The sequence below is a fragment of the Lissotriton helveticus genome, chromosome 5_1 (genome assembly GCF_964261635.1).
Source record: "Lissotriton helveticus chromosome 5_1, aLisHel1.1, whole genome shotgun sequence".
In the NCBI taxonomy this organism is placed as follows: Eukaryota; Metazoa; Chordata; class Amphibia; order Caudata; family Salamandridae; genus Lissotriton; species Lissotriton helveticus.
This window is the reverse complement of record NC_136065.1, coordinates 229,716,268-229,737,265: the sequence shown is the minus strand read 5'-3', so window position 1 is coordinate 229,737,265 and position 20,998 is coordinate 229,716,268. Positions and strand designations below refer to the sequence as shown.

At 44.0% G+C, this 20,998-nt stretch overlaps 1 protein-coding gene across 1 annotated transcript in view; it reads left to right on the top strand.

Annotated features, from left to right (window-relative positions):
- CCDC183 (coiled-coil domain containing 183) overlaps nt 1-20,998 on the top strand; it is a 309,578-nt gene that overhangs the window by 184,236 nt on the left and 104,344 nt on the right. The window contains exon 10 of the mRNA XM_078640859.1: nt 6,336-6,496. Within this exon, the coding sequence (XP_078496985.1) occupies nt 6,336-6,496 (161 nt within the window). The remainder of the gene's footprint in view (nt 1-6,335; nt 6,497-20,998) is intronic.

The following is a 20,998-nucleotide window of genomic DNA, read 5'->3' as shown; positions in this document are numbered from 1 at the left end:
GGTGGCAAGCTTGAAGGAGGTCCTGTTGTCCGGTGTAGGTTCCCTTCTCCAGACTTTCTCGAGGGTTCGGCAGTTCTTCTTGGAGCTCTTGAGTTCGACGGTGAACCACGGTGCTTTCTTGCTGCCGGGTCTGCTGGGCGGGGTCCTCAGAGGGGCGAGTTCGTCCGCGCAGTTGCTGATCCACTTAGTGAGGTTGTTGGCGGCCTGGCTGGGGTTCGCTGAGCTGGCGGGAGGGTGCTGGCTCAGGGAGGTGGCGAGCTGGTCTGCTGTGATCTTGTTCCAGCTTCTGCGGGCGGCCTGTTGCTGGTGGTGGTGGGTCGTCGTTCTCTTGAAGGTGAAGTGGACGCAGCTGTGGTCCGTCCATTGAAGCTCTGTGGCGTGGCTGAAGTCGATGTCTGCGCTGGAAGAGAAGACTGCGTCGAGTGTGTGTCCGGCGAGGTGGGTGGGGGTGGACACCAGCTGCTTGAGTCCAAGATTGGCGAGGTTGTCGAGCAGGGTGCTGGTGTTGCGGTCGTTGTTGTTCTCCAGGTGGAAGTTGAGGTCCCCCAGGAGGATGTAGTCAGCGGAGGGGAGGGCATGCGGGCTGACGAAGTCGGCGATGTCCTCGCTGAATTGTGTGCGTGGTCCAGGGGGTCGGTAGATCAGGGTGCCTCTGAGGGTGGTGTTCGGGTTGGTGTGGATCTGGAAATGTAGGTGTTCGGCGGTGGTCAGGGTGTTGTCGGTGCTGGTCGTGAGGCGGATGGTGTTCTTGTGGATGATGGCGATGCCTCCTCCCATCTGGTTGGCGTTGCGGTCCCTCCGGATGATCTTGTAGCCCTCTGGGATAGCGATGGCGATGTCGGGAGCTGAAGAGGCGTTCATCCAGGTCTCCGTGAGGAAGGCAACGTCAGGGGCTGTGGCGTCTAGGAGGTTCCAGAGTTCGATGGCGTGTCTGTGGACGGAGCGGGTGTTGAGCAGGATGCACTTGAGGTGGGTGCTGCTGGTGTTCGGCTTGGCGGGTGCAGGGAAGGTCCGGATGCAGGTGAACTTGCAGGCGTGGCAGCTGAAGGGTCCGTGGGTGTGCTTCGGGGCGGCCCGGTGACATCCTGGGATGCGGCCGGTGTTGAGTGCGATGAGATCGACGGCGCTGTAGGTTCGTCGGGTCGGCTTCCGTCGGTGGGGGCCAGGGGTCCTGGCACTGGGCGCGGGCCAGGCGCGGACGGGCGCAGACGGGCTTACCTTTGGCGCGCCTTCGGCGCACAATCGGCGCGCCCGCTGCGCGTCAACGCTGCTCGTTCGCACGGTCGCCATATATGGCGAAGTGCGCGGGTGGGCGGGGCAGCTGGGAGGCGGGAGCGGGGAGGGATACAGAAGGCAAAAGGGGCGGGGCTTAGCGGCGGTGGCGGGAAGCGGGGAGCGGGGAGGGAACAGAGGGACAGAAACTACAATGCTGACAATTTAAGGAAAAAAGACAATATTACACAGAATAAAGCAATACAGATCTAACTTAAGCCTAACAGAAAGACAGCTGGGCACAGGAGCTACCACGGACCTCGAGGCTCGAGGGAGGGGGCGTGGTCGGGTGGCAGCAGCTGGGCAGCGAGGCAGAGGGCGGAGGGGGCACACGCAGCAGCTGGTGGCCGTGCGGCGCGGGGGTGTCCTACAAGTAGGTCACACTCACCCGCGTCGCACGGTCGCCATATATGGCCAAGTGCGCGGGTGGGCGGGGCAGCTGGGAGGCGGGAGCGGGGAGGGATACAGAAGGCAAAAGGGGCGGGGCTTAGCGGCGGTGACGGGAAGCGGGGAGCGGGGAGGGAACAGAGGGACAGAAACTACAATGCTGACAATTTAAGGAAAAAAGACAATATTACACAGAATAAAGCAATACAGATCTAACTTAAGCCTAACAGAAAGACAGCTGGGCACAGGAGCTACCACGGACCTCGAGGCTCGAGGGAGGGGGCGTGGTTGGGTGGCAGCAGCTGGGCAGCGAGGCAGAGGGCGGAGGGGGCACACGCAGCAGCTGGTGGCCGTGCGGCACGGGGGTGTCCTACAAGTAGGTCACACTCACCTGCGTCGCACGGTCGCCATATATGGCCAAGTGCGCGGGTGGGCGGGGCAGCTGGGAGGCGGGAGCGGGGAGGGATACAGAAGGCAAAAGGGGCGGGGCTTAGCGGCGGTGGCGGGAAGCGGGGAGCGGGGAGGGAACAGAGGGACAGAAACTACAATGCTGACAATTTAAGGAAAAAAGACAATATTACACAGAATAAAGCAATACAGATCTAACTTAAGCCTAACAGAAAGACAGCTGGGCACAGGAGCTACCACGGACCTCGAGGCTCGAGGGAGGGGGCGTGGTCGGGTGGCAGCAGCTGGGCAGCGAGGCAGAGGGCGGAGGGCGGAGGGGGCACACGCATCAGCTGGTGGCCGTGCGGCGCGGGGGTGTCCTACAAGTAGTCTCATATCTCATATGATGAATCACTTTACTTAATCCTAAGAGATTAGTGTCTGATCTTACAAGTAGGTTTCTGTGTAGTTCACAAACATTGGTAAACTGTTGGTATGAAAAGGGGTTACTTAATGGAAATGACAAGAACTTCCTAATCATTTCTCCACTGAAAACATCCACTTTCTATCTACTACCCAAAATTCTTTAGTCTCCATCAACTAAACCCATCATAGTGGGGATTGAAAATGTGTCTGTATTCTAAGCTGAAGATACTTATTTTGCTTTGTTATGAGTGTGATCTCATTTTCTAGGGACATAGAAGATGTTCTTATAGAGATTGAAGGTATCTGTGGGAGAAAAAAATCTATGAATGGTCACTCTAGATGTTATTTCTCTATAGGCGTCAAAAAGACATATTGATGGTTTGCAGACCGGTTATACTGTCATGAGACAAAGAACTGCAAGTTTGTTACAATTTACCAAAAGGCTTCTTAAATATATTGCATTTTCAATCACCCACAACTATTTTATGTTTAGTGGTATTTTCTTCAGCTTTGCTGCTCAGCAATGGGCTGCAGGTATGACCCTTCTTTTGCCAGACTTACAATGGGGTGATTGGAGAAGACATCAGCTTGGAGCACAGACACCAACTTCTTCCTGGAAAACATATGCCTGGAGTTTTGTTTTATTGACAATATACTCTGAAAAGGCTCATTTACCGATCTGAAAAAAAAGTGGTTGACATGTTAAGCTCCAATGATCTCAATATTATTTGAAAATGAATGCCAATCAGGAAAGTAGAATGTTCTTAGATTTAAAACTAGAGGTGGAAAATAACTGACTGAAAAAACAGCAGCCAGTTCCATCCTACCTGTTGCTTGAAGTCACCTCTCTCCTTTGAATTTATCATCTGGACAAATGAAGCACGTGAGAAGCAGTTGCTGCATAAATAATATTTTCCGAAGTCTATGTCCAACTTTAAAGAAAAGGGGTATCATTAAGGAATCCTGGGAGACATAGTGGGGCTAGTGCAGTAAATGAATAGACATGCCCTTCTAACTGGCAAGCCACCTTAGGTAATATTGAAAGATTTAAAGGTGCTAATTTAACCAGACCAGACTAATCGGGCAGTTAAAAAATCAACATGGAGAGATTTGTAATATTGTTCATTGGTATTTAGTGAGCAATTATAGAGATCTAGGGCTTCATAATTTCTTAGGCATTACGTACAGAAAATTACACAAAACATTGTTGATTTAATTTAAGAGTCATTTGGCGACCAGGTATACATCATTAGTCATCAGGTTTCCACTTTTATCCAACTGAGTTTAATTTTGTGGACATTGCAAAGCATGTAATCTTTCTAGTAACGAGATAATGAAATTTGATAATCAGAGTACTCTCAAAAAGCTTTGAAATCATATTATTTGTGAACTGTTTAACTGCCTGTGTAATTTGTGCAATTAATTGCACATGTGGGTTCTACTGGGCCTTTTCCCATCACCATAGCAACAGGCCAGAACAATCCGGGACAAATGGAAGCTTTCCCTATCCACCAGTTCGCTGTACCCGGGAAGGGTCTCATTTATATCTAGAAGTGTTATAGGGCTATGGTCAGTCTCATGCTTCCTCTCCAGTGCTTTCTCAGTCTTCTCTAGCAGTGTACATACTGAGCGAAGGGCCCCTCACTTATTTGGCAATTGTGTACCCTCTATTACAGACTTTAAATGTCCCCCAGACTGTGACAAACTTTGCCAGGAGCCTATGTTAAAATTGAGAAACACTGTAATAGGTACCTGAAAGTCACTCCTAAACACAGTGTCTCTGAAGCCTCCCAATAGAAATAGTTCTTGAGTTTTCTGGGGTAGGCGGAGGGTGTACTGAGGAGGTGGCTGACCTCTGCATGTTTCCATTCATCGAGGAAGGTGGCCTTGAGAATAGAGGTGAATTTACAGCTGATTCCCCTGCTCCTGAGGTTGAAGAAGTGGTAGGGGCAGTGGTCCATGGGTGCGCCAGGTGGATAGAGTTCATGATGGCTGTGTGCTCTGTGTGGTGAGATGTTCCCATGCGGTGAGCGGGTGGTTCAGGGTGGTGTTAGTTGGTTTGATGAGGTTGTAGAGGTCGGTTGTTTGGGGTTCTAAGTTACTGTAGATTGTGAATATCTTGTTGTGGAAATAGTCTGCCAGGGTGTAGCAGAGTTCCTGGGAGGAAGTGATCATGTTCTCGGTGGTTGACAGGCAGGCAAACTAGCTGACGATGCTTAAGAGTTCCTTGCTATGGTTGGAGCTTACATCGATGCGGTCTGCCAGGGCGCTTCTTTTCATGTCTTTTAGGCATCAGTGGTAATTGTTGAGGACTGACTTGAAGGTGGCTAGGTGTATGGGATCTCCGTTGGTGCACCATCTTCTTTCTAGCTGTTAGCAGTTGCGTTTCATTGTCCTGAGTTCTGGTGTATACCAGCTGGCTTGTTTGGAGGATCTGCTGGTCTACAATAGTCTTGGAAAAATTACACTCGCCTGTAGTTATGTAAATATTTGATAGATGTGTTATTCTCTAATTGTGTAGGGTCTCACACAAGATTTGGTAAAAGGAACGTTTCGATTGTGCCACTATTTGTTGCATACCATTAACTGATCAAGATGGTAAACATTGTACATGTATATGTCCCACAAAATGAAATGATCTCCTTGTAATAAAGAAATAAAGAAGTATACAAACAAAATCTGCACCAAAATTTACAAAAAAGTTCATTTGTTTTAGTTTAACATGGCACGAGTCCATGGATGGTACATGAATCTAGGTTGGTGGTCCTTTCGCAGTCCCAAATAAAGAAAAATTGCACAGTGTCTGTGTCTTGAAAAATAAAAATGAAGGAGCCATAAGGGAGAATGGGCCACATCCCTTCAACCCCTTGCTCACGTGTGTGACCTCAAAGAGAAACCCCCCATGTTCTAAAATGTAAAGAAATTGCTAATTTTGCTGTGGGGTTTGTGGGCACCAAGGCTGGGTTTGTGGCCCCCAGCATGGACCCCAAGGACTGTGAACTCAGGCCAAGGGTCTGAGAGCACATGGCAAGGGTCCTGACATTTGGTGGGACTTCCAAAGTGTTTGCTGACCAAGTACTTGTTTTACAAAACCTGTGGGAGGCCCAGCAAGGGTCCAAAAGTTTGTCTGGGTCAGCAAACTGCACAAACAGGCCTGTAAACCTTATAGTAAATGTCAAAAAATGAATTAGACTATGCAAAACAGAGGTTAGCTGCCCATTGTGAGTTTGGTGCAGGGCCTGGCCAAGGTCATGCCTTACAACCAACCCTGTCTGTCACTGTCAGGGGTTGACCGCCTGTGACAGCGGTAGGGCACTGCATCCCACCTCCACTACGCATGGCCTTTGGCCTCCAAGGGCAGGTTGGATGGCCCTCCATCTTTGGAGGCTGACTCCAAGGGCAGGTTGGATGGCCATCCATCCATGGAGGCTGACTGCTAGAGAACGGATAGGCGAAGAGAACAGTTAGACGTTGTCCATGACAAAAACATCCATAAAATTCACTGAAAAATGAAGGTTACAGTGAAGTTATGGTTATTTTGGGTTATAATACCTTAACGTAGATTTATTTTTACTCTGAAAAACACGTAAAAACTATGAATAAAGTAAAGTTGTGGTTACAAAACAAAACCTAAAAAATTCGCCAGTTATGGTTAGTTCCACAACCCATAACTTGCAGGAAAAACTGTACAAACCATAACTTGCATACTAATTGCAAGAATGAACAGTAATATGTACTTCTTACCAATGTCACCTCTCCCCTTATCAGGGGGAATGTTTAAAAATGGCCTTGTATGGACAATAGTTGCCTTTGCAAGATAGTCACAACAACGTCTTTCATTCTTACTGGCTTTCCTTAACCAGGATATAGCTGGAAGATTGGCCGATTTGGAGGAAACCACAGAACGCCTGCAAAAGCATGTGGATGACACCAACCAAAAGCAGGAGCAGCTACTAGCTCAGCTACATAGCCTAGAGCTTCAGCAGGTGGAGAGAAAGTTCCACGATGGACGGGGCAGTGAAAGGTAGGTGGCAGTATAGAACAGCTGGAGATAACCGAGGCAACAAAAGTGGAGCATTCTATCCTTTTATTTGATCATTTAATGCTTATGTTTATTTTGTTTGTATAGCACACTTTTGAGAAAGGCAACAGAGCATTTGAAAGAAGGCAGAAAAGTTATACTGGTACCACACCCTCTAGGCATGTATCCTGGCCTTTAATAATACAAAAAGGGCTTGAAGTCCCTGATACAGCCAGAACCCTTAAGCCAGTTCTCTGACTGCAAGATAAGACTGATCCAGTCTATGTACTATACACTCCATAGTCAATGCTGGGTAACATTTAATGCACGTTTTACACATTTAGGGATTAGATATGTGTTATCATTCTGGAACTTGTTTGCTCTTTAGCCCACCAAGGCATATTACTGGACTGGGGCAACCTCTTCCCTGCCTTGCAGAAACAGATGAGTGTCTTCGCCTTCCTTGTGGTTTGTGAAAAAGTAGTGAGGCTGAATTTGGACGTTAGCTGGTGTCAGGTTCCTTCCATGCCTACCAAGGGATCAACGAAAGGCGGTAGGCCTCAATGATAAGAAACATAAGACCTGGTACCTGGCCCTCTCCAGAATAGTGGTACCTGGCCAGACATCGTGCTCCTACTTACCCAACAGCATTGGTTGCCCTATCACATGTATATACACTGTTGGTTAGATCTATTGGGTTTCCGTGCTACCTTCAACTGCTCCTCATTTTCCACATCTCAGTGCCTGTTGGAGAGGGCGGAGGCATCAGGATGGTTCAGTGAAACCTGCCTACTAGTGGCTTGACGCTAGTTTTGTACTAGGCCATCCATGCCTTGGATTCCCAGGTAATTTGCAATAGGCTTCCATCCTTAGGGTCGGGTACCTCCTAGAGAGAGATCTTGAATCCACCTGCCCTCTCTCCCATGCAGTGTAAGCAGGTGCTCCAAAGGGCTTCCCTACTGGAGCTCACCTGAAGACTCTCCGTCTCAGGAATATACTCCATGAAAATGTCCAGTACATTCTAACTTCAGACTGACTTGCATGTGGACATCCAGTCACACCTCTTTCAGGTGTACTTACTGTATTGGAGCTCAGAGTGGTTCACTTTGCTCTCAAGGCTTTTCTTCAGTCTCTGATGGTGAAATACATTTTAATTCAGATGGACAACACCATGACCAGACAATGGACTGTCATCAGATGCTGCAATGCAGCCTTGAAACAGTACCTTCTGGAATTCCAACACGCTACAAATCAGAAAATCCTTGTCTTTGATAGGCTTCTGAATGATGCTGTTCGTCATATGGACATATGAACAATAGCACCCTATATCCATAATTCTATGGACAAATATTTCTAGATCCAGTGTTCCGGGGTCCGCACATCAAGTGGGGACTTATTCTAACATTTATGACTTTCATGAACATTCCTATGATGCAGAACCAGGTCTACATATAAGAAATCATTTCTGGTTATAGCCTTCACTTTCCATGAAGAGGATCAAGTTGAATGGATGGATTTGATGCAGGCAAAAATTGCTTTGAACTCTGGTGCTGTGCTAATTCCGCTCCGATCATGCCACAGTTAATAACGTTTTTTGGATCGCTCTTTTTTGTTGTTTTTTTGTCAAACAAACTTAGTTGTTAATTAGGTCGTCCACTGGTCCACTATAAATAACTGTTGTACAATGTAGACTTTGGAAGTTTTGATTTGGGTGTGCGCCATTGTGAGATTGTATTTTCATTGTCTGGTTGTTTGACTTCTGTTGTGTAGTAGGCCTCCCTGGTACATGGCCACCTTTAAGTTATAGGAGTCAGGTCTGGCCCGACTCGGTGAGTGCGGCGTGTGCGTGGTGTGATGGTTGAATGTATTTTATGTTTTGAATGATTGAGAGAATGAATGAAGGGATGCATTGAGTGATTGTGGGTGTCTCTGTGCTTTAGTGGTTTTCATTAAGTATGTTTTTGATGGTTTTTCTGTAAATGCAAATAAAGTGTTTTGATAAGCAATTAAAAAGCTTTATGCCAAATACAATAAATAATGGCACCTTAAACAGTGTGGACCTGTTGGTTTAGTTTCATGGGTCTGAATATGAAATGATTTAGTTAATAGTACTCTGTACTGGCATTTGCTCTGTTTTGTTGTTACATGATTGTGAAGGACATGCCCATTCTCTTTGATATTGATCCCCTACAATGTAATGTGATTTCCTATATTGCCATCATTGGTCCAAGTGTTATGAAATGTCATTTGATGTGAGGCAATGATTATGCTAATTAGTGGTTGTGAAACTTAAAAAACAAAGCCTACCTCTTTCTGATCACAAAAGGTTGGCAAGTACGTAACTGCCAGGCTGGGTCACATCTGGAAGGGGAACCACTAATAATCCTGGAGAGTTTTGATCTACTTGGTTCTCATCAGTGAGGTGCAGCTGGATTCCTATGACACTGAGCATAGCACCTATGTCTGCGCACTTTTAGTGACCCTCCTAGTGCATTATTTAGAAGTGAATGTCCCATTTGCCATATTTAGTGTGTTTAAAGGCCCTAGTTTGGAATGGATATCTGCTAAACTCTAAATAAGGACCTTAAGTCTCCTAGAACACTTTCGCTCATTCCATAGAGATGAGGTCCACACGCTCTTCCTTCCTGTATTTCTTTCTTCCTTCCTTCCTGCTCCTATTTTCCTCTTCCATTTTTCCTTCTTCCTGTACATTATCTAAAGCAGTTCTGTAAGTTTATCTGAGTATTTTCAAGAACACCCCTCTGGATAAATGAATCTCAAAGTTATTCTGAGTAGCGTTTTGTGTAAATGTTGGATATTATCTGACCGAACAAAGTGTATATCTAGATATTAGCAGAGTATTGAGTTAGGTGGTTTATAAGCTAAGCATTATAAGGACTTGCTTAGGCTCTGAGTTGTGCTGAATATTGTAACAAAGCACTTGGTGATTCTGTTTGTAAAGGATTGAGCTCTGTGTGAATCTGTGCACTATCAAGAACACCACGAGCAGAACAACTTGAAGGTAACAAAACTGAATCCAAGGTTATCAATTGAAAAATTACACTTCACATGCTCCTTGTGCAGAACATAGTAGGATCTGTTCATTTTGACTGACCATACATCAAAAAATCAGTTAGCAAGCATTTGAAAATACTCTTTTGAACATCAGCTGACAACCGTCAATATTTCTCTGCTTTCTTACATATGTAAAAAGGATTAACTGGTAAGATTTATGGTGACTGAACTCAGATAAAGCTGAACTATTTAAACATATAACCATTAAAATGACTACATTCTGAAAAATATAGGTATGCTTCATATTTTGTAGCACAATGCATGTATGTAGTGGTATTTCCAGAGCACTGAAGTACGAGTAAAGCTTGTTTATAACGAGGCAGGTAACAGGTAAGTCCCTTTTGTGTGGTATTATAGTAATCATTGAAAAGATGTGTCTTCATTTTCTTTCTCAACTGAAAGACGGTTGGAGCTGCTCTATTGTCGGTCAGAACATTATTCCAGACCCAGGGTGCGGAGACAGCGAAGACCTGACCCATGGTCTTTTACTTCTGGCATTTCTTGCCAGGCGATGTCCTAGCTCCTGAAGTGGATAGTTTTATAGCAGTGTGTGCCTCCAATTTCGACCCCAGAATACAGATGGGACACAATATTGCCGACAAAATATTGAAAATAAACATTGACAGGTAAGTGAGTCTAGATTTTCTATACATAACTCCTCATATATGTACCTATTCAATTTATATATAATGGCGGATATGGTAAATGGGCAAATAAACTAAAAAATGAATGCACAAAGACTGGGTTCGCCTCTGTTTGTTCCCAAGGAGAAAAGGAAGTGACATAGAACGATATATGTATATATATATATATATATATATATATATATAAACAAAGTCCTGTGAGACTGGCTCACCGCATGTGTCTCTCCTCTATATATATATGTGCAAAAAAGGAGAGAACTCTGGGTAGTTTCCAAGTTTAGGTGGAAGGCAGCTCCTGTATAGAGCACCCTCAACACCAGCAACACTCTAAATTTGCTCACCTCAAATGTCTGCTTTTCTATCAAAGTTTTTAAGCATAGGATTAGCACAGTGCTATCCACGCCGAGATAGAAATGGACAACGTCTTTTGCCATTTGTACTGCAAAGTCTTTAAGCATATGATTAGCACAGTGCTATCCATGCCGAGCTGTAAAATGACAAAAGCCATTTACCACTCCAGGAACAATATTACAGCTTTGGATTGGTAAAATACCATCCAAGCCAACCTGAAATGAGTAAAAGCAACCGCTGACACGTGTTTCGCTATCATTACAGCTCTTCAGAGAGGTTTAGCTTTGTCCATACACAAGGGAGCACCCAGTATAAGTCAAAACAATACCCTTGCAGGCATAGAGTGACGCATACATTATGCAAAAAAGAAGGAGAGAACTCTGGGTAGTTCCCAAGTTTAGGTAGAAGGCAGCACCTGTATACAGCACCCTCAACACCAGCGACACTCTAAAATTGCTCACCTCAAATGTCTGCTTTTTTATCAAAGTTTTTAAGCATAGGATTAGGACAGTGCTATCCACGCAGAGATAGAAATGGACAAAGTCTTTTGCCATTTGTACTGCAAAATCTTTAAGCATAGGATTAGCACAGTGCTATCCACGCCGAGCTGTAAAAGGACAAAAGCCATTTACCACTCCAGGCACAATATTGCAGCTTTGGATTGGTAAAATACCATCCAAGCCAACCTGAAATGAGTAAAAGCAACCCCTGACACGTGTTTCGCTGTCATTACAACTCCTCAGCGAGGTTTAGCTTTGTCCAGACACAAGGGAGCACCCAGTATAAGTCAAAATAATACCCTTGCAGGCATAGAGTGACGCATTAATTATGCAAAAAAGAAGGAGAGAACTCTGGGTAGTTCCCAAGTTTAGGTGGAAGGCAGCACCTGTATAGAGCACCCTCAACACCAGTGACACTCTAAATTTGCTCACCTCAAATGTCTGCTTTTCTATCAAAGTTTTTAAGCATAGATTAGCACAGTGCTATCCACGCAGAGATAGAAATGGACAAAGTCTTTTGCCCTTTGTACAGCAAAGTCTTTAAGCATAGGGTTACCACAATGCTATCCACACCGAGCTGTAAAAGGACAAAAGCCATTTACCACTCCAGGCACAATATTGCAGCTTTGGATTGATAAAATAACATCCAAGCCAACCTGAAATGAGTAAAAGCAACCCCAGACATGTGTTTCGCTGTCATTATAACTCTTCAGCTAGGTTTAGCTTTGTCTAGACACAAGGGAGCACCCATTATAAGTCAAAACAATACCCTTGCAGGCATAGAGTGACGCATAAATTATGCAAAAAAGAAGGAGAGAACTCTGGGTAGTTCCCAAGTTTAGGTGGAAGGCAGCACCTGTATAGAGCACTCTCATCACCAGCGACACTCTAAATTTGCTCACCTCAAATGTCTGCTTTTCTTCCCCAAAAATTTTTTGATAATCAACTTTATTAGTTTTGTAAGAACAAAGAAAATTCAATGGTTGCAGCTCAATAGACTTAAAAGGAAATATGACAGAGTTGATTGATGACAAAGATAGGGCAAGGCCATCAGAGTCCAGCACAGCAGTCCGTACGATAGTTACAGCATGACATAGATAAGAAGGAAGACAGATCATCATGGTGGCAGCATGTTAAACCATTTACCCCACACTTTGTTAAATAGGTCCGGACATCCCCGAGCCTCGAATAGGGCCTCTTCCTGGATCCCACACCAGTCCACTCCCCTCCTCCATTGCTGCACCGTAGGTGCCTTGGCCTGCGACCAAAGTGCTGCTATGTCCCTCTTAGCCACCACCACAGCTGTCCCCAAGAGGCGCTTATCCACCCTAGAGCCATACAGGCCATCAAAAACCCCCAGCAACATACGCAGAGGGTCGTGTGGAACCTCCCAGCCCAAGGCCTGTGTAAGCTCAAGCTCCACCTCCCTCCAAAACGGCGTCAGCACCGGACAACACCATACCATGTGATAGAAATCGGCAGGGGGTGAGGCAAACCGCGGGCATGCTGGAAAGGGTCTCAACCGGGCCCAGAATAGACTTGCCGGGGTGAGGTATGCCGCATGGAGGTAGCGCAGCTTGGAGGACGTGGTATCAAAGTTTTTAAGCATAGGATTAGCACAGTGCTATCCATGCCGAGATAGAAATGTACAAAGTCTTTTGCCATTTGTACATCAAAGTCTTCAAGCATAGGATTAGCACAGTGCTATCCACACCGAGCTGTAAAAGGACAAAAGCCATCTACCACTCCAGGCACAATATTGCAGCTTTGGATTGGTAAAATACCATCCAAGACAACCTGAAATGAGTAAAAGCAACCCCTGACACGTGTTTCGCTGTCATTACAGCTCTTCCGCGAGGTTTAGCTTTGTCAAGACACAAGGGAGCACCCAGTATAAGTCAAAACAATACCCTTGCAGGCATAGAGTGACGCATAAATTATGCAAAAAAAGAAGGAGAGAACTCTGGGTAGTTCCCAAGTTTAGGTGGTAGGCAGCTCCTGTATAGAGCACCCTCAACACCAGTGACACTCTAAATTTGCTCACCTCAAATGTCAGCTTTTCTATCAATGTTTTTAAGCATTGGATTAGCACAGTGCTATCCACACCCAGGTAGAAATGGACAAAGTCTTTCGCCATTTGTACAGCAAAGTCTTTAAGCATAGGATTAGCACAGTGCTATCCACGCCAAGTTGTAAAATGAAAAAAGCCATTTACCACTCCAGGCACAATATTACAGCTTTGGATTGGTAAAATATCATCCAAGCCAACCTGAAATGAGTAAAAACAACCCCTGACACGTGTTTCGCTGTCATTACAGCTCTTCAGAGAGGTTTAGCTTTGTCCAGACACAAGGGAGCACCCAGTATAAGTCAAAACAATACCCTTGCAGGCATAGAGTGATGCATAAATTATGCAAAAAAGAAGGAGAGAACTCTGGGTAGTTCCCAAGTTTAGGTGGAAGGCAGCTCCTGTATAGAGCACCCTCAACACCAGCGACACTCTAAATTTGCTCACCTCAAATGTCTGCTTTTCTATCAACGTTTTTAAGCATAGGATTAGCACAGTGCTATCCACGCCGAGATAGAAATGTACAACGTCTTTTGCCATTTGTACTGCAAAGTCTTTAAGCATTGGATTAGCACAGTGCTATCCAGACCGAGCTGTAATATATATATATATATATATATATTCACTGAAAAAACCATACGTTATAGACCATATATAGTTAGGAATTAGCATTTACAAAACCTTGAAAATTCACTGAAAAAACCATAGGTTATAGACCATATATAGTTAGGAATTAGCATTTAGAAAACCTTATTTTACTCACACAAAACCATTGAAATTCCATATATAGTTAGTTGCACTAACTATATATCGCGCACCCGCAATCCACTGCTGATGATGTCACATATTACATCATTCATGACATGGTCAGTGCCATCACTGATGACAACATCCAGTGATTATGTGTTTCTGTAAAGTTTAAATATGTTTTACATATTGAAGAATGAGTGGATGTATAAGTGTCTGAATGAAGGTTTTAGTAGGTGCGTGATTGACTGTATGAGTGAGTGATTAAATGCGTCTTACTGAATGCACGGGTTAGTGACTAAACTGTCTGAAAGTGTGCATCAGTATGTCTGTTGTTGTGCAAGCTGCTGCATGTGTTGATCAGTAGCTATATAAGTAGCTATATGGGTTATTGATTGGTTGCACAAGTATTTGTATGGGAGACTGAGTGTGTGTATGGCTGGCTGGGAGGTGTGTGACTCTGTGCAGATCAATGTGTACTTGTATCAGTGATTCTATAAGAGAGTAAGTATGTGTTAGTATATGTTTCAAAAATGTAAGGTGTTCTGTGTTTAACTGTATAGATGAGAAAATGGAAGTGTGATTGATTCTTTTCAGGACTGACTAGGTGTGTGAGTAACTCCATGGATGAGTGGCAGAGTGTGAGTGTCTGTATAGGTGTATGAGTGCATATGATAGTGTTGTAAAGATGAGTGATTGTATGTATGAATGATTGTATGAGTGAATGTGTGTGTAGACATAGGAATCAGTGAGTGCGTATGTAGTAACTAGTATTGGTGTGTCAATGGTTTCAAAAATTATACTCTCTATTTAACACTGGGTGTAACGGAGGTTATATTAGAGTGTGAGGAGATGCATTGTATTATCACATGAATGATATCATCAGTGATGTGATCATTGATGTCAAGTGAGATGTCATCAGTGATGTCATTTGAGATGTCATCAGTGATGTCATCAGTGATGTCACTGACCATGTCATGAATGATGTAATATGTGACATCATCAGCAGTGGATTGCGGGTGCGCGATTTATAGTTAGTGCAACTAACTATATATGGAATTTCAATGGTTTTGTGTGAGTAAAATAAGGTTTTCTAAATGCTAATTCCTAACTATATATGGTCTATAACCTATGGTTTTTTCAGTGAATTTTCAAGGTTTTGTAAATGCTAATTCCTAACTATATATGGTCTATAACCTATGGTTTTTTCAGTGAATTTCATTGGTTTTTTAACAGCTAATATCTGTAGCTGTAAAATGTATTCTTCTTTAAATCCAAAAATATATTTTATATGTTTATTAATAAAAAAAATTTAAAATATTTTTTTTTCTTCGTTCCCGCTTCGCGAATCGGGAAGCTTCCCGTTAGCTGACCTTGATGCCGCGAAATAGACCGCGAGCCGGTAAACGTTTCTTTACCGCAACTGCCGCGTTAGAAAACAACATCGTGACGCCTCCCGTCCGCATGACGTTTCGCGTTGTCGCGTGATACGTCATATGACGTGCTACGTTAGCGAACTGGTACGCTTACCGAGTCGCAAAGCACAGGTTTCTGGAAGCAAACCTGGAGGCCCTGCAAAGCGCTTAACGTAAACACAGCAGGTCATGTGACTTGGTAATAACACTTTTCATTGGTTCATTTCGCTTTTGGTTTCCTAATGATGTAAGACTAGGTCATATAATCTAAAATGAACACTTTTCATTGGTTGAGAACTATTGTTTTTCCCAAATGATGAAAACCCCTCCTTCTTTCCTCACTCTGACTTTCATCTTTGTGAGAGAAAGACCCTTTGTTACCAGTGAGCAATGGCTTCTTTAGTAGCTTCAGCTGGTGCTTCCCCACCACCTCCACCACATCCAAGGAAGAGTGGACCACCTGCTCAAGTTATAATTCAGCAAGAAGAGGAAGAAGAAGAACAGGACGACGAGCACGAAGAGAGGCACTTTTTGCCTGAGGAGCCCAGGACGTCTCACCGGAAAGAAAACTTCATTTGGCAATTTTTTAAAATTCCCAAAGGTCAGAAAAAAGTAAATGCAAGATACGTAACTTGCCTTATATGTCAAGATAGACTGTCCAGAGGGACCGACAAAAAATACAGTTTCGGAAACTACACAATGCATCGCCATTTGACTAGGTGGCATCCTAACAACTACAGTGCTGCACAGTTTCGTAACGACCTAGATAATCTCCCTATTATGGCCAGAAGATCTGTTGTACCGGAAGTAACGGGACCAGAGGGCAGGGAGATGGTGCCAAATATTCAAACGAGATTTCATGAAGTAAAACACGTCTGCGTACATTGCAATGGATTCATTTGCTACGGAGAAAGAAGCATCACTCTGATCAACAGAGCTATTGACTATCATATGCAAGTTTGTACGAAACGCCCCAAATAATAAATACTTTTTTTTTGTTTTGTTGCTCCTGTTGAGCCCTTTACAATGAATCGTTTTCATTGCCCCCTGCAAGAAAAACCCCAAAAAATATAAAACTGTTCAGAAAAATTCAAAAAAAGTAAAAAAAATTCAGAAAAATAATAAAAAAAATATAAAACAACAAAAACAATAAAAAAAAAGTTCTTTTCAGAACTACCTCCCCGTTATTAAAAAATTGGTACAATATTTGGAACTGTGCCAACCTCTATTTCTCGTAGTTCGCTTCCCAGTTCGCTCGCCGGTACGCGAACCGGAAGTGAACAAAAACATTAAAAAAAAAAAAAACTGTAAGTATAAGGGAAGGAAACAGACACTTATGTTAAAAGAAAGACAGCTATAGGGGAGTAAACTAGAGATACTATTACCCGTAATCCACTGCTGATGATGTCACATATTACATCATTCATGACATGCTCAGTGACATCATCAGCAGAGGATTGCGGGTTTTTTGGCAACGTGCCTTATCCACGGTTTAATAACGCTGCCTTTTGCTTTATATAAGTTTTCAAATTGTATGAAATATATACCAATAGGTCGTTATGAACCTTTAGGTAGTGCTTTTCTTCATGAGGTCTGGTCGCTTCCATACACATACAGATGTTTCAAAGATGATCAAGAAGTTTATCTGAATGGAGAGGAATGCACTGAGACGCCAGATCATTCACTAATGTGTAGGCACATACAGTTACACGGTTCATGCAACAAACACCGACCAAATATGGCTTGCGTGTTGCAAGGCACGCCAGTTCCTGCTATCATCCCCACGTTCAAGTTGTTGGAAAATGGTAGTTATTTGATGCTCAATAATGAAGATTGTTCTGGGTTAATTAAAAGTATTCCTTTTATCGTAACAGTAAGTGAACGGGTTATTTGCTGCAGAAATGTTCTATTTCCTCCCACACATGAACATAGGGAGTTTTCAATCTGGCCACAAATACCAACCTTGGGAGCACATTTCAACGGCATGGCAAGAATAAGAGCTCTTTTGTCTCAGAGAGAGGTGGCCTTGAGTTCGGCCCGTGAAACTTTCGTGCTTCACATAGCGAACACCCGTACAGAGGTGCAGACCCTTTTAAATACTGATTCGCCTTTGCATTTCAGCGACATGGTTCGGACTATCTTTGACGCGTCCTCCACAAAGGCCCTGGCGCACTTTTTTAAAGTTGTTACCAGTGGTCTCGTGACTTCATTTGAGAAAATCTTTGGAGTCATCCCTGCTTTCTTTCATTCTATTTTTTCCACTCTGCTTCGTGGATTCCCATTTTTACTTGCATTACCAGCGGACGCTCTTGTGCTTTTTTACATTTTTAAATATGGATGTCCCTCCTGTGCAAGCTCCCGCCCTGCAGCTGCTGACACTGTTCCGCAATCGCATGCTAGAATATTATGGCACAATGCCGTTGGCGATATTAAGCACGGCATATGGATTATCTTTTCGATTCTCCTACTTCACCTGTGTCCAGCCTGTATTTCACTGCCTGACCTGTGATTTCGATTGGGCCATTGATTTGTGTCTCTGCGGACCGGTTTCTCCTGACGTCGACTTTAATCAGCTGATGACTCCTATCATTACTCACGAGTTGGTTTGTCCTGGCGAAAGGATTATGGCTGTGGCATTGATGCATGGACTAATTGGTCCCTGGAATTTACTGGCGGCAACACAGTCTTTCTTGGAACAGAGCTTTCTTGAAAACCCACCGAGCTGTCCTCTGATGGTGATAGAGGATCCGGTGCTGGGAGAGCACGTATGTTCTTTTCCGCTTTTAAATTGGATGGCTGAACTCTTTTCGGATGAAGACGGTGACTTCCTATTGGAGGCTGTTGCAGCTTATTTTGCATACACAGTTATGTCATAGACCTTTTTCATGTTTGATATGCTGAGTACTAGCATTTCATTGACAATTCATTGACTTATTTGTCAAGTTTTTATTATTTAGCTTGCCTATTGGCTTAAGCCTCGATAAAGTACTTGGCTGTTTTATTTTTCTTTAGCATTAAATTTTCCTAGTTTTTAATGTTTTACCTTGCGGACCGTCCACATATAAAGTTGCAATCTGCTCTCATGAGATGGCACTTCTATTATCTTATTCAGATCGTTTCCGGATCATGGGGAGGTGTCATCTAGGTCCTGGATATCTTTACACCGTGTTAAGTTAGCATGGGCTCATTACCGGTTTAAACGCCATTTTTCCTTTTTTGCAACTTCTGCACCCGACACTTAGTTGTTGCTTTAGCTTTCAACCTAGTAGTTCATCGTGGTTTACATGAGAATAATATGTTATTGCTCTACTATCTGCTTTGCTTGTTAAACTATATCTGTACAGCGAGTGCTGAAGTTTCAAGAACAACACGATACAGAATTGTTATGAGGTCTCATCTCCACGACTTCATACTCATAACATAAGTGCAGCTTCTGCCAATTCTGGGCATGAGGCGGGTTTTATATTGCTTTGCCGAACACACATACACAACAGTTGATGCGGTTCACATGAAGAGAGAGCTGGTGTATGCTGATGTGATTCCTTCAAATCTAAGACACTAAAGTATGGGCACGCCCTAAACCAACACAAACAGACCTTCTTAGCAAATAATATAATATGTGTATTAGGGAGGGTGAGATATAAGCAGCCGCGGGCCGTGGAGGGAGTTACGGTGGGGCAGGGAGGCGGGGAGGGGGAGGGGCAGGGTGGAGCCCTCTCCACCCTGCCCCTCCCCCTCCCCACCTCCCTGCCCCACCGTAACTCCCTCCACGGCCCGTGGCTGCTTATAAGTGTTGCTAACTCTTATTCATTTACAGCATGTTAACATACTGTCACCATTCGCTTTTTATGTACTAGTAACTATGCTGGTAATTTTGCTACTGATAATATGTGTACTTGTATTATCTAAGATACTACGCCTGAGAAGACGGCATTAGTAAATAAACATTTCAAATACACATGTGTTCTTCTTAACTCCATGTTCTGGTTTCTAAGAAATATATAACGACCGACTGTTCATGAGTTCCACGTATCCTGAGGTACTATAAGTTCATATTCTGGATTGTCTAAACATTGAGAGTTTGTTATATCCAATGTGACACTGTACCTAGCTTGCTAAGGGGTTTTTGATTACTAAGGTGAGTTTTGGGACACCCTAATTCGCCGAGGTTCCAATCCTCTGTCCACAGTTCTGTGTGAGAACAGAAACCCTGCGACAGGGGCACCCCCGACCCTTGCTGGAGCTTCATCACACTTGCGATACAACTCCAGCAATGCGCCACCTTTACGGCACAGATACATCACGCATCTGTGCTGTTTTTGCCCCATGATGCGCCGCATTGTAAATGCAGCACACCATAGGTGATGGAACAGCGGCACAGAATGACTAACACATCCCTGGTGATGCGCCAGTCATCATAAATCTATCCCTATGCTTCTTATCTTGTTAGAGATGAACCGCCATATGTATCATCAAAGTTTTTTGCATTTCCTAAATAGCGAACTTTAAGGAATAAATAGCGATTCTTTACCATTCCTAGTTTGCGATGAGCTATTTGCTAATTACAAATTACCCATTCATTTCCTTCATTTCCATAGGGCGGTTGGACTCACTTTTAGCTCGAACGGCTGAATGGATTTCCACGAAACTTGGCAAAATTGTAGGGACTGGTAGCCCGATGTGCCTTTGCTATGTCTCAAGATATATGCTCCAGTGGTTTTTACGAAAATTAACTTTAAAAAATATATATTGGGCTACATTGGCCTATATATATGTTGGAGCCCAAATGTAGCCCAATGTAGCCCAATGAAGCCCAATGAAGCCCAATGTAGCCCAATGTAGCCCAAAGATGGCCGCCAGAGACAAAAAAAACAAATGTAGCCCAAATATCAGCCAGATGTAGCCCAACTATAGCCCAGTGACAGAATGACCAATCAGCTTCGCAAACCTCCGTTACGCGAAGCGGAGCGCTGTTACAGATATATATCTTTTTTTGAACGTTAATTTCTCAAAATCCACTGGAGCACATATATTGAGACCTAGCAAAGGCACATCGGGCTACCAGTCCCTAATATTTTACCAAGTTTCGTGCAAATCCATTCAGCCGTTCGATTATTATTATTATTTTTTTTTTTTGCCCCGCGGGGCCCTTTTAAAACCTCCACATCAAACCTAGGGGGTCAGCGAGGATCTACTATGCCCCCTTATGGTCATTTGCCCCTTCGCTTTGGCCTCCTCTTGTCTCTCGATCATACCGAGAGACAAGATGGCGGCCGCCAAGGACTGTTTGGAATGTTTACAGACGCCGGAGAACCAATCAGCTTCGCTTCACAAAGCTCCGTTGCGCGAAAAGTACGCGTACTGGAGCGCTGCCCGGTCCGCTGTTACAGATATATATCTTTTTTTAAACGTTAATTTCTCAAAATCCACTGTAGCACATATATTGAGACCTACAAAAGGCACATCGGGCTACCAGTCCCTACAATTTTGCCAAGTTTCGTGCAAATCCATTCAGCCGTTCTGGCTAAAAGTGAGGCCAACCGCCCTATGGAAAACTCAATGTTAAAAACACGTTTTGGGACCCCCCTTTTTTCTCGACCCCCCCTGGACGAACCCCCCCCCAATTTTCAGGGGCTGCTCAGAAACAAAATGTGCCATTTTCCTGAAAATTTCAGCCAATTCCGTCCACAAACGCCAAAGTTATT